The 14,075-nt window shown below is 47.5% G+C and overlaps 2 protein-coding genes across 4 annotated transcripts in view; both read right to left on the reverse strand.

Moving 5' to 3' along the window:
* Positions 1–414: 414 nt before the first annotated feature.
* uba2 (ubiquitin-like modifier activating enzyme 2) lies at positions 415–9,382 on the reverse strand. Its single transcript, XM_030367030.1, has 17 exons — positions 9,155–9,382; positions 8,527–8,610; positions 8,336–8,406; positions 8,174–8,238; positions 7,961–8,061; positions 7,090–7,211; positions 6,709–6,776; positions 6,505–6,626; positions 6,246–6,345; positions 5,643–5,794; positions 4,925–5,018; positions 4,440–4,552; positions 3,441–3,596; positions 3,113–3,209; positions 2,201–2,306; positions 1,843–1,982; positions 415–984 (listed from the first exon to the last, which is right to left on the reverse strand). Exons 1-17 carry the CDS (start codon positions 9,293–9,295, stop codon positions 758–760), a joined length of 1,959 nt encoding a protein of 652 aa, XP_030222890.1. The 5' UTR covers positions 9,296–9,382; the 3' UTR covers positions 415–757.
* Positions 9,383–9,723: 341 nt separating this feature from the next.
* The window catches only part of ccdc135 (coiled-coil domain containing 135), an 11,462-nt gene continuing 7,110 nt past the window's right edge, over positions 9,724–14,075 (reverse strand). For all 3 annotated transcript variants that reach the window (XM_030367023.1, XM_030367022.1, XM_030367025.1), the window contains exons 10-18: positions 13,863–13,991; positions 13,447–13,575; positions 12,793–13,004; positions 12,166–12,381; positions 11,619–11,729; positions 11,327–11,437; positions 10,477–10,668; positions 10,093–10,232; positions 9,724–9,961 (exon numbers count right to left, since the gene is read on the reverse strand). In XM_030367023.1, coding sequence (XP_030222883.1) covers positions 9,880–9,961; positions 10,093–10,232; positions 10,477–10,668; positions 11,327–11,437; positions 11,619–11,729; positions 12,166–12,381; positions 12,793–13,004; positions 13,447–13,575; positions 13,863–13,991 — 1,322 coding nt within the window. In that variant the 3' untranslated portion in view covers positions 9,724–9,879. The remainder of the gene's footprint in view (positions 9,962–10,092; positions 10,233–10,476; positions 10,669–11,326; positions 11,438–11,618; positions 11,730–12,165; positions 12,382–12,792; positions 13,005–13,446; positions 13,576–13,862; positions 13,992–14,075) is intronic.

Genomic DNA, 14,075 nt, shown 5'->3' on the forward strand with positions numbered 1-14,075 from the left:
TATTAAAGGTTTTTCTGTCATCCCATCTGCGTTTGTAAACATTGATAAGGAAATAGGACGATACGTCACATTTCGAGTGAACGACTTCATGACTTTTGCTCTAATAAAATCAGTGAACTTTGTCATCTCCCGTGCATACAGTTAACCTCTCACGTGCGTTAGGCATGTAATATTTACATAGCTGCCCTAATTCCTAGACCTTCATCCACCTGAACGAATGGTCATATAATCTTACAGGTATCATGCATCACGTTACATGATTAAATACATTATTCGTTTTCTTTAGTTTAATCAATGAATTTGTAGTCTGAATCAGTCACTGCTGCTTATTTACTTTAGAAACATTTTTCAACTTTTATTGCGTATCCATGGTTGCACCAATAATGTGTGAAAAAAATAGTATCAAACAAGGTGGATATGTTGAGAATTTTATTTGTGTACCTTACCATAGCACAGGAAACAGTGTGACTTATGTAGCATGAGAAAAACTATGTTTATAAAAATACAAAACAAAACAAAATTGCATCAGTCTGGGACCAGAAAGTAAGAATTACAGCACAAACAGAAAAAAGAGTAGCGTATTGCAATTGTTGTTTTTTTCCTTCTTTTGTACATAGATTATATACAACCACTGTAAGAGAGATTGAACAGAATGAATACACGCGTCATGGCGGGGGACTCAAATAAAAGAAAAGATTCAGAAATTGTCCGTTGGAAATTAGATTCTTGTGGTGGAAAAAGAGCTCAAAAATACAGTCTAGTCCAGAGCAATGATGTCGTCGTCGTCGTCGTCATCCTCTGCATCCGCTGCTTCGTGTGACTGGTTGGTCCGCGGCCTCTTGACAGAGGCCTCTCCGGTCTCGTCGTCAAGGTGCTTCCTCTTGGTGCCACTGGTTGGCACGGCAGCGGCGCTAGACGACGATGCCTCTTCCTCCTCCTCCCCTTCAGACTCAACAATCATGACGTCGTCGACCTCTGCCGCAGCTACAGAGCAGAGGAGACATTCAGAGGATGAAGGTCATGAAGATCAATCAAGGGATCCTTCACGACAGCATACTTTAAAACTTAAAACACATTTCAGAAGATAGGACTTTTCTCTTCCTCAGGAGATGTTAAAAATGGTCCAGGAGATTAAACATCTGAAATAAGTTTATACTGGCAACATTGGATTAGAACGGAATCCCCAACAGTCCACTTGAAGGTGACCTTAAGGGGTTGCATGCCGATCATGGCGGCCACACAGCTGTGCTCCAATATCCATACTAGCTATACTTAGTTTGAGTACGTAGGGCGTTCCAATTAAGATGGGGGCAAAAATAAGTCTACTGAAAGGACCCGGATGGTGTACTCAAAACGGTCAAACCGAAAAGGGAAGGATCGATGCACACTGTTCGTACTCAACGGCAGCCATCTTAGCTAGGTAGCGGGAAGAGGGCGGGAGCCAGGCTGAGCCAACGTCGGCGCGTTTTCCACATAGCCTGCATTAATAGTCGTTTTGTAGTTCTTATAGCTTTTAAAGTTGCTAGGCGTAAAGAGTTCACCGTTCAAGGACGCGGCGGCAGTCGCGATCGTAATTCCCGGTTAGTGCACCACAGAGTATTCGATTTGGAACAACACTGACATCGGAAAATCAGCGCACTTAGTGAGTGCGGATAGTGTACTAGGTTTAAGTTTACTCATGGCAGTATGGATATTGTAACCCAGCACTGGCCTCAGTGCGGTTTCAAGAGTTGCAGTAACGCGCGTCACACCCTCCTGTACCAAACCAGTCCGTCCAGTCTCCGCTCGGGTCCATAATGGGCCGTGGGCGCAGCCTAATATACGGTTCCCTTCTCTACCGACCGTTGGAGGTGGACGGCTGGGCGGAGTCCTTGTTGCCGTTGGCGATACTGCTGGCATCTTCCTGGTTACTGGGCGGAGGCGGAGCTTTATCCGGGGCGTCGCCCACCACTTCGAACTCAACATCCTTCTCTAGGTCCTCGCTGTAGGGCCAACACACACACACACACACACACACTTAAAATCAAAAGTACTTAACGACAAAAGGAGAAAAACATTTTAAAGGCAACTACACCGGGGCGGTTTACGTTCATTATAGACGCAGTAGGCCGAGTTTAGTGAGGTCAAAGTGTGGTTGCATCATGTCACAACAGGTATCCGTGTCAGTGTGAGCCTTCAGCGTCTGGCTGAAGATACGTACGCATGCAGGACGTTGATGAGGAGCGTGTAGTCCTGGAGGAAGTCGTCCGATTGCAGGCGGCTGCCGTTGCGGATGCCAAAGTCAGACAGAAACTTGCCGTTGTTGGCTGGGGGAAAAATAAAGAAGGTGAATGAAGTACATCAAAGCAGGGAGAGGGAAACAGCCACTACATCATCTCAATCTTAATTGAATTACTTTAAATAACTCCAACAACATAGAAACATGCAAATAATACTTTTATCTTCAATAAAGAATGAAAACATCACTTTTCCTGGGATTTGGGGTGTTGCTTTGGGTCTCTGATGCCCCTACACACACTTTATAAATTTTATTTTTTGTCAAATATGCATTTCTGAAGTACCCTGCCTACAGTCACCAAACGAGCGAGTCCGTTTCAGCGCGGACTCTTCAGTAGGAAGCAGGCACATTTTTACCACCCACTTCCTCGTCCCCCTCCAATCAGAGCCTTTTGTGGACCAGCGGACCAGCGATTGGGGGGCGGAGATGTTCGCACATTTCAGAAGCAGAGAGATTCCGTTCTAAAACAGATGTCTGATCTGTCAGTTTGCCATGTGACAGCCTGGCAGGGAGGCCGCTGAAGCTGCCGGAGCGCCGGCGGAAGTCCGGCAGCACATTTTTATTTTATTTCTAGTGAACAGCATCAAAAACAACTTTTCTGGAACTCATATACTATGTTTAATTTTTGGGTAAACATAACATGTCAACTTCAAAACCTACAGCTGAAACCTTTCTGAAACCCTCTGCCGTGCAATAAAACAGCAGCAGCACAACTGTTCTTACCAGATGGTCGATTAATCTCCCGCTCGCACCCATATTCAGCCTCTCACGTACCCTCTGTCCCCATAACCCATCCGTCAGGGCTTTAAGAGACACCCTCGCCTTGGTCCTTACCATCAGTCTCTCCCTCCTCTGAGGAGATAAGGATGGTTCCTTTGCCGTCTTCTATGTTAACGTCTGGAGCCACCATCCCAAACCTCTCCTTGAGAATCTAAAAACAGACAAACAAAAAGGGTCATGAAGCGAACCTTTAGAAAATAAGTTGATACCGATACGTCTACGTCTGGAACATTTTGAGCAGTGTTGACTGAAGGGCAACACTCACTGTCTCAGCGGGAACATGAATGTTTGACAATTAGTTTGTAGATTTCCTCTAGCCATAACATGGCTCGTTATATGGATGGTGTTGCAGTGAGGGGACAGTGGTGGTGGTGGTGCTCACCCTGTCTTGCAGGGCGAGGACGGTGGTTTTGAGGACGTTGAGTTTGACGGTGACCTCCGGCCGGCTGGCGCAGACGTAACAGTTGGCGCAGGGCGGGTCCAGGATGCACGGGACCAGAAGCTTCTTCCGCAGGTTGGGATGTTTGTTGAGGAAGATCTGGGAGGGAGACATGAGAACGACTCGTTAGCAACAGTCAAATGGAAAGTTGAGTTAAGTACTTAGAACGACTCATTAATAACAGTAAAACGGAAAGTTAAGTTTAGTACTTAGAACGACTCATAAGCAACTGTAAAATGTTAAATGTAGTACTTAGAACGACTCATTAACAACAGTAAAGTGTTAATTTAAGTTAAGTATTCTTAGAACGACTCATTAACAACAGTAAAATGGTACGTTAAGTTAAGTTTAGTACTTAGAATGACTCATTAAGAACAGAAAAATGTGAAGTTAAGTTGAGTACTTAGAACGACACATTAGCAACAGTAAAATGGTACGTTAAGTTAAGTACAGGAGACCATCTCCAGAGAATCGCCCGACACTAGATGGAGATGGCCAACATTTCTCATGACAGCTTACGCAAAAAGTACCATCCTCGTGTGACTGGGTGTCACATCTATGATACAACTCATCAGTTTAACCAACACCACCACTTCATCCAGTAGCCACAGCTCAGAGACACGGCTGTCAGACAGGTACCAGGGCTACCGCGTCCATCCCATCCTCTCTCTCCACCTCATCCCTCACTCTCCACCTCAAGCTGGTGTGTGTTGAGCGTTCTGGCGCCGATTGGCTGCCGTGCATCACCCAAATGGGTGCTACATACTGGTGGTGGTTAGTGAGGTCCCCCCCCCCCCCCTTCACTGTAGGCGTCTTTGAGTGTCTAGAAAAGCGCTAAATAAATTCAATGAATTAATCATAGTCTACAGAACCCAAGGCCCTGGCGCCCCAAGGCCCTGGCGTCAGGTGCACGCGGGAGGATGTGTGACGCTGGGGTCTCACCGTGCGGCAGGACTCCAGCTCCCCGGAGACCACCTTGAGACCCTCCATGACGATGAGGCCGGCGATGATGGCGTTGGTGGTGGCTATGGCCGGGATGATGTTACCTGCCATCGCTACACACACACACGGGATATTAGTCAGACCCCCGGCTGTGACATGCCATCGCTGAACCACACACTCACGGGAACATAGAGACCACCTGCTGTGACACGCCATAGCTGAACCCACACACACACACACACACACACACACACACACACACACACACACACACACACACACACACACACACACACACACACACTTAAATGAAATGGGTCGTAGGGGTTCGACCCTAAGGAGAGCAGATTGGGTCGGCAGCCACTCCCATGCACAGCACGGTGCGTTTACGGTGTTATGACCTTCTACCAGAGCCGACCGCGCTACCGGTGCGCCCCCAGCCCTCCACTGGACCCTAGGACGGAGGTACGGAGAAGCCGTCTTACACTTGATGTCGAAGCGGCTCTTCATGGTCATGCTGAAGATGTGCATTCGCAGGTTGGCTGCCGCCGTGACGAAGTCCAGGGCCGGGGCGTCGTCCTGGCAACGGCGAGAGGGAGGAGGGAGGGAAGAGGGTTTAGACCCCAGGCATTTGAGGGCAGATTATTTGTGTGTTGAGGCAAATAAAAGTGTCTTCATAACGACGGTCCATTCATTGTTTTATTGTGATTCATTTAACCATTCATTGCCATTTTAATCCGTTCCATTTTTCATAGATTAGTTTGAAGATTACTTGATAACGACTGCATAAATTGACAATAAATAACGAAATGATAGAATATTGAAGTGCAGCATGAAGAGCATCCTGCTCCACATGCTTATAGGCTGCTCGATTAGGGGAAAAATCATAATCACGATTATATTGGTCAATATTGAAATCACGATTATTCAAACGATTATTTTTGAGTTTGAAAACATGTTGTATTTATTCAGCATGTCCCTCCCAAAAAAAACTTTGGAACTGAGAACTTTGAAATTTCCCGTAAAAAAAAATACACAAAATGGTCAAAAAGAAAATGTTCCAATCTTAAAATAATCTACAGATATGTATCCAGCTGTTCTGCCATTTCTATAGAACATTAATTTAAAAAGAAAAACATTAATTTAAAACAAAATTTGATTTATTCGCCCAGCCCTACATGCTGGTGGGTACCAGGAGCTCACCTTGTCCCAGACCAGCTCGGCTCCGTCTCCCTTCTCCTGCAGCTCCGAGCGCAGGGTCTCAATGCTGTGCTGGAACAGCTGGCAGTAGCCCCACACGCCCAGCACCTGCTGGTCCTTCAGACCCACGGCCTTGACCTCCCCCTGGGGGCGCCCTGGGGAGACAGACACAGTCAGGCACGCACGTTGGAAAGCAAAAACAACATTCACTAGCTATGCATTTCAACGCCATGTAACCGGTCCAACCGGTCTACCTGTGACCACAACATGAGTTTGACTATACCATGTGGGTAGACAAACAGTGAGTTTGACTACAACATGTGGGGAGACTAACACAGTGAGTTTGACTATACCATGTGGGGAGACCAACAGATTGGGTTTGACTGTACCATGTGGGGAGACTAACAGATTCCAAACAAATCTGCTTCCCATCACCGGAGAGCGTAGACCTACTGTCTGACCATTCACTAACCTCAATGCTAACCACATCTGTGCCATTATCAGGGTGCCATTATCGAATGAAAAGCAAAACTGGACTCCTGGCATCTGTAGATCTGTGGAGAAGAGCACCACTGCAGCTAAACACTACCAATGATCAGCGGCTACCTTGGCTTTCCAGCTGATGCCAGTCCAGGGGGAGGGGGGCTTTCCTCTTCTTCCATAACTTGTCCATGGTCAGCAGGTACATGATGTCATCTTTAAAGAGCTGGAGACAAAAGGGCACGAAATGTTTCGCAAAAAATAAAATCACATCACCAAGTATAAAAGATAAATAACTGGGTTGCCTTGTCTCCTGGTCCCCGGCGTTATGTTCAGATCACTTTCCCTTGCGGGGGGGGGGGGGGGGAACACGTCGCTCTCTCACCTTGTTGAAGAGTTTGGCGGGGTCGTAGCCCGTGGAGCGAGCCCACTCCTTGGTGGAGACGCGCTTGATGTCCCCGTCCGTCTCCGAGGCCATGGCCCGGGCCTCCGTCTCCGCAGGGTTCCCTGAAGGAGGACACAGAGAGACGGTTGGTCCCGGGGTACCGGCCTGACCGGGAGGGCGGGGTGACGTTCACGATGGACTCACATGACGCCTCGGGGTCGGCCGTGTCCGGAGACACTTCCTGGTCGGCGTCCTCCTCTCCGAAGAGCTGACTGCGGTCGCCATGGGAACAGGACACGAGTTAAAGAAATGAGGTCGGGACAAGGTTTCGGTACGAGTGCCCCATCTTATAACAGACTCTACCGAACGTATGTAGAGCCAGGGTTAATTTGTATGGGATGTTAATAACTATTGAATCATCGCCATTAAGAATTTGATTGTTAACGAGATCAACTCCAGTTTAAGGAAAAGGCATGAAAGCAAACTGCATTTGTTATAGCCATGTTTACTATCAATCAATTCATTAGGAAGGCTTTCCAGACATACTTGTCTCCAAATATGAATCCCGAAGCGAGGTGGTCTTACTTGAAGAGGTACTTGGCCCAGACAATGCAATGGATGGGCTCCGAAGGAGTGTTTCTAATGGTGCAGCCAGGGAAAGTCTTCTGGGTGGGTTTCGGCTGGCACTCGTAGCACTCAGTGAGTCCCTGTGGTGACATTATGATTAGGATTTAATAAACACCATACAAAAAGGTACAATTCCTAGCAATGCTGAATAGTGGTCATTTTCATTGGGGTCACAATGGTTTCTTTGTAAGAACCTGTAAACGGTCCTAGCTGCAGATATGCTCACTACATTAATTAAAGGCAAAAAGGCATAAAGACGTTATCTAAGGTCAAATATCTGGGTCACATCATAAGGGACGACCTCAGTGATGATGATGATGTTCAGAGACAATACTGTAAATTATATGCACAAGCTAACATGTTGTCACGAAAATTTCATATGTGTGTACTGATGTTAAGATTGCCCTTTTTAAAGCTTATTGTACTCCACTGTATTCTGATCCCCCTTGTGGTGCAGATACAGTAAAGTAAATATAACAAATTGAGAGTGGCGTATAATGATGCTCTTAGAATTCTGCTGAGGCTACCAAGGTGCACAAGTGCCAGTCAACTGTTTGTAAAAAGTGGTGTTCCCACTTTAAATGCATTGCTCAGGAATCAGATGTACAGTTTTATGATGAGAAAAAAATGAAATCATAATGACTTTAACCATGCCTAAGATAAGCAGCATCAGATACACTTCCAGTCTCTGGAAGCATTGGAGAGAGTGTCTGTATGTTTTTTAGTTGTGTTTCTTATTTGTTTGTTGTTTTTTGTATTGTCTTGTATATGGACCTATATGCGTCTGAAATAAAGATAAATAATAATAACTCCAACACCAATGAATTACCTTCTTGATGACTGTGACCTGGCCAAGGTAGCCCGCAGTGCCGCTCTCAATCAGAGGAATGTCAGCCGCCAAACACATCCTGTTCACATGGTTACGGGCAGCTGGGAAGAGACAAAGTGTTGATGAGGTTATGTTATCGTCTCCCATCTACAGCTTTAACCGCAAAGGTGAGCCGCGTTGATAGCCGCTTGAGCTGCGGAGAAGAGCTCCTACCTCGGTTGTCCAAAGCGTTCATCACCAGCATGAAGTTCCGGAAAAACTCCACGTTGTAATCAGGGCTGCAACACAGACAGATGGGGGGCACCACTTGTTATGGGAAATCCCAAATGATTGTTCAGGTTCATATATGTTTGTTAATATTTTAGTAGGACATACTTCATGATACTGTCATGGTAGGCAGTAATGTTTGCTGTTGGACAAAACTGAAGTACGCTCTCTTTGGCCACCTGTAACATAAATAGATCAGAAAGGTTGTAATTCATGCTTCTTTCTGCTGGTACAGACATACTTTCAAATAAATAAAATAAAATAAACAGTACACTATTGTTTTTAACAATGATACATACCTGTGCTTTAGACTTGCCAACATGCTTCTTCTGAAACAAGAACTGCCGATTGAGGTTGCTGACATCAATAATGTCCAAATCAATCTTCAAGATAGGAAACAAATTACAATTTAGACATTCGGTAGAATAACCAAAAATAGGCATTCATATTTGGCCCTGGTTTAAATTAAATACATGCACATTCGATTTTGGGGAGCACTTAAATAAGAACACCTCGCATTATTGGGTTAATACATGCTAACAGTAAACAGTATGTGCCAGTAAGTTAGACGAGGGAAATAATAAGCAGAGTGATGCTCCGTAAAACCCAATTATGAACTGAATGATTCGTTGAGAGAAATATTTAAATATCACGTTATTAATTCCGTGTTGACGTCTGCCATTGGCCAGCTAGCTAGCTATTGTGTTTAGGAAAACTACTACCGGTGCGTTAAAGCGGCGCACAACAAGATGAACATCGGTAAATGCAAGCGGCCCATCTCTGGAATGTGTCGGGGAATACAAGAGTTAACTCGTTAACCGATGCAGCATCTAATGGGTTTTAACGTACGGCCTCCTTGCACTGGGGCTCTGCACAAAGACATGGCGCGTTAGCTAGCTAGCCCACAAAACACAAAAGGTTACCCACCACTTCAATGTTCTTGAAGCCAGTGAGGACGAGGTTCTTCAACAGTTCACAACCGATGCCTCCCGCCCCAACCACCAATACCCGACAGGTGGACAAGGACTCGGCGACCTCTTTTCGAAGAGAACCCACGAGTTGTACCATGTTGATCGGCGAGTCAGAAGTAGCGCCAGGAGAACACCGGGTAGTAAGCTAGCGGCTATGCTAACAAAATAGAGGGTTCTTGGTAACAGGGAAGCGCGAGTAACGGCGCTGCAGCGCCACGTATAGGGGGCATGGGGAAATGAAATTAACCACATCAGGTGCAATTATTCACAACAATTATACATACTTATGTAGCTATGTGTATATGTAGCTTAATATATAGAGGGAAAATATATAGAAAAATATATATATATGTCTTATGTCTTATGTGTTGCATGTGAAATATTCAGCTTATTTGATCTCATCCAAAGAACTAATTTCAATATTAAAACGCAATTCTCAGTCCCTGGGTGGCTCACCCTGCCAATCCTTCTTTCCTGTCCGTCTTCACTCTCCTGTCAATCAAGGCAAAAAAGAGGCGCAAAAAATAGTTATTTTATTTCTTTATTAGACGTACAGGGGGTCTGAATCGAGGGTTCTTCATGTGATTTACATTTTCTCCATAACGTTGGATGTTCTGTGTCTCGGGCTTCCAGCGTATCCATCTCTGCGTCGGGCCCCTGGCCCTTCAGTCTCCCATCGGCTCACAGGTGAGGGGCCAATCGAGGGTCCCGAATGAGCTTCTCTTTAAGGGCCAGGTGCTTCTGGGGAGTGATTTCCTTGTGTCTGCACACACAGACACACACACACACACACACACACACACACACACACACACACACACACACACACACACACACACATATGACATTCATTTTTTTCAAGCTACGATGATCTTTGTAAGGTGCGTGTGTTACCTCGACTGGCGCTGTTTGATGACCCCTATCTTGAAGACGGTCTCGGAGCAGTAGGCGTGGTACCGCTCCTCCTCCTCCTTACTCATGTTCAGCTGGTTGATCTGGTACCGCTGCTGTTCGTGCTGAAGCGCTTGGGTCTCCTATAGGGTACAACGGACAAACCTCAGAGCTTTGTACCGCCATATCCTTTTGTATCGCTACGTACCGTTGCTGTCAATGTTTTGGAGCAGTAAACCTGAACATTGATTCATGCGATGACTTACATATAAGGTCAAAAGTTCAAATCCAGTATTTAGTTCCCATGTAAATTTGACGGGGGGGGATGAACCGATCCCCTGTGTTCTCCACGTCCCCCCAGTCCGGTGGCGTCTGTGTGAGCCGTACCTTATCGTACCGGGCCTGGAGGATCTTGTCCTGCTCGATCATCCTCATTCTCTGGTTGGCCAGGCAGTCCTCCAGCACCTTCTGGGCCTGCTGGGAGCTCAGGACCTCTGGGTCGCCCAGCCGGGCCAGGAACGGGGCCAGGAGGTCGATCTCCTTCTTAACCTGCTTCTGGCTCTCCTCCTGGGCGCGTATCTACGGGTGCGGTGTGCGGAGAGGTTTAACTCCCCGAGGATACTAACCACAAACAATTGTGGGGAAGATGTTGTTGTTCTCTTCTTCGTATGATGATTACGATGATTATGATGATTAGAATATTTATGATGATGACGATTACTATCATTATTGGATGGAATCATTGTTGTTGTTTATAACAGTTACAATACATAGTTGTGGATACAACACATTTACATTACAATTACATAAAATATTTGTGTGTGTGTGTGTGTGTGTGTGTGTGTGTGTGTGTGTGTGTGTGTGTGTGTGTGTGTGTGTGTGAGTTTGTGTGTGTGTGTGTGCAGGGCCGTAGCACCAAATCCTGGGCCCCTATACTATAGGTACTGATGGGCCCCCCTGCGGCAGGTTGTTGACGGGGGGGAGGTCCGGAGCGAGCGATTGTTGACGGGGGGGGGGGGACTGGCCGGAAGGTAAAATTCTTTTTTTTTTTTCTTTTGGTCATGGGCCCCCCCTCTGCCTTGGGCCCCCCCACAACTGTCCCCTTTGTCCCCGCAGTCCGACGGCCCTGTGTGTGTGTGTGTGTATGTGTGTGTGTGTGTGTGTGTGTGTGTGTGTGTGAGTGTGTGTGTGTGTGAGTTTGCATGTGTGTGTGTGTATGTGTGCGTGCATTTCCCACCATGTCTTCTCTGTAGCGTTGGACCTTCTCATTGCGAGCTGTGTCGTAGATGGAGATTCGAAGCTCAGGGTTTCTCTCCTCTCTTTCTCTGGTGGCTAGGATCTCTCTCACCTGCACACACACGCACACACACACACACATACACACACACACACAAATACACACATACACACACAAAAACACCTGTGCTTGAAATATATCAATAGTTGTTGGTACCATTGCTAATGCTACCATACACACATACACAGGACATACACATAGGATATTCACACGGATGACAACGTGAAGGCACCTCAGTCTCTGAGTGTTTGATCTGCAGAGCGACTTTCTCCTCCTCATCCATCAGGGCTGTCAGCATCTCATACAGATACACATTCTTAGGAGGGTCTTCGTGCGGGTCCCCCTGAACACACACACGCACACACATATAAGCGGACCGGGCACAAACATACATGCACGCACACACATGCATGCATGCATGCACTCACATACACACACACACACACACACACACACACATACACACAATTACACGTGCATCCACAAACATACAGATTAAAATAATATTGGCAACACAACAACCTAGTTGATGTGTGATCAATGTATACAATCTGTGTGTCGTTTGTGTTCCTTCCGGTCTCTCTTCTTTACTGGGTGCCACTGGGTACTGGTTCTCTCTACCTGGTAGCCGGTCTCTCCCTGGTGGGTGTCTTTACCGGGATCTCTTGACTGGGTACCACGGGGTACTGGGTGTCTCTACCTGGTAGCCGGTCTCTCCCTGGCGGGTCTCTTTACTGGGATCTCTTTACTGGGTACCACGGGGTACTGGGTGTCTCTACCTGGTAGCCGGTGACCATGCCGGGCCTCCAGCTCTCCGCCCGCTGGCCGTCCGGTAACACCCTGGGTTTGACGAAGCTCCTCCGGACGGGGATGATGCGGTCGTCCTCCAGGTGGAAGGTCACCTCGATGCTCCCCTCGGCGAATAGGAACACCCGCTCCGCCACGTCCTCCCTGGCCGCCTTGGCCGCGTCCCGGTGGAAGCGCTCCACCACTCTCTGCACGGATTGAACAGCGGGAAACGCCAGCCCCACACAGTTGACCAATAAGGACTATACTGACTAAAACATTGATCTTTATTATGAAAGGTGCGTTATATGTCGATCCCGTCCATCTTTGAGCCTACGTTTGTGGAGGGCCGATAGCTCAGCTGGCTGTTCTGTATAGAGCTATGTGGGCATTGATAGCTCAGCATTTATTGCAGTTATTTGAGTTTCCCACTAATAACACATCCAGCCTTGTAATAAATCCCCGTTAAAAGCTGTTGGTAGTTCACTCGACCTTCCCACAAACACAGTGAAAGGGAGACATGTAGAAATGGCTTTGTGGGGTCCTGTGATCTTAGCCTTCCCGGGGTTTGAATGTGATGCGCTGGTGTTGTACGGTAGCTTCCTTCTGGACGTGATCACCTCCAGTGGCCGACCGCCCGGCTCCTCGCTGCCCCCCTCCGGGCTCCGAGCGTAGAAGACGTGTCGGGAGTAGAGCAGGTCGTCCCGGTGGTCAAAGGTCTCCTCCATCTGCCCCGGGGACTCCACCCTCCGCAGCAGCCCGTCGGGGCACGCCCTGCTGTGGAAGTCCATCCGGCGCACCGTCCCGGGGGCCAGGGACACGTAGCTGTGGGCTGAGACGGCCACACACACACGGCGATCACAGCACACACACACGACCATCAAGCCACACACACACGATGATTACGCCACACGCACACGGCGATCACGCCACACACACATGACGATCACGCCACACACACACACACATGACCATCACAGCACACACACACACAACCATTACACCACACACACACGACCATCACATCACAAACACACGTCCATCACAGGAACTGAGCCCAGGTTGCTGCTGTTGCTATCAATCGTACTGAACATAGTTCTCAGATTCGTGAAAGACAATGAATTTGAGGATTAATCCAGCCAAATAATGCAGCTGTTATTATAATTCGCAAAACGTTATTACTCATAAGGCAACAATTATTTTTGACCAAGTCATTTAAAAGGGTAAGCAGGACATTTTTCGATGACAGCTGAAACGATTGAAAGCAGGTTTACTTTTGAGTTTGAGCTTGCAGCCGGGACTAAAGCGTTCTATGGTGACGTTGGTGGCTCTCTGCAGCTCCCTCTCCTCCAGGTGGTCCAGTCTGTTCTGGAACCACTCCCTCACCACGTCCACCTCCTCACCTAACACACACACACACACACACACACACACACCACACACACACACACACACACACACGCACACACACTCATACTCATACTCACAAACACACACACTCATACTCACACACACACACACACACACACACACACACACACACACACACACACACACACACACACACACACACACACACACACACACACACACACACACACACACACACACACACACACACACAGTGGTATATGAAGGGAAAGCGACCCTTTAGGGGCCTCTGTATGCAGGCGGTCTCTATGAGCCTTACATTCCAGGTCTGTGTATGTGGTGAGGCGCGTCACCAGGCCGTCTGGAAGCAGGTAGGGGGTGAACTGCTCCAGCTTAGCCTTACGGTACTGGGTGCTTCTGGAGCCCCCGGGCCAGCGTCTCTCCAGGTCTGAAAGACATCCAACGAGGTGTGAAGGAGGAGTGGGGATCTCTGGATGTGGCTCATGGACTTAAGCTGTGGGAGTGACCCTGC

The sequence above is a fragment of the Gadus morhua genome, chromosome 9 (assembly GCF_902167405.1).
Source record: "Gadus morhua chromosome 9, gadMor3.0, whole genome shotgun sequence".
In the NCBI taxonomy this organism is placed as follows: domain Eukaryota; kingdom Metazoa; phylum Chordata; class Actinopteri; order Gadiformes; family Gadidae; genus Gadus; species Gadus morhua.

Bases quoted from the DNA above. Each gene is read 5' to 3' on its own strand.
- uba2 (XM_030367030.1), bottom strand. From the start codon at position 9,295: ATGGTACAACTCGTGGGTTCTCTTCGAAAAGAGGTCGCCGAGTCCTTG. The intron at 3,597-4,439 runs GTGAGACCCCAG...TCTCCCTCCCAG, and splicing joins AGCTGGAGTCCTGCCGCACG to ATCTTCCTCAACAAACATCC. The intron at 3,210-3,440 runs GTGAGCACCACC...GTCTGTTTTTAG, and splicing joins TCCTCGCCCTGCAAGACAGG to ATTCTCAAGGAGAGGTTTGG.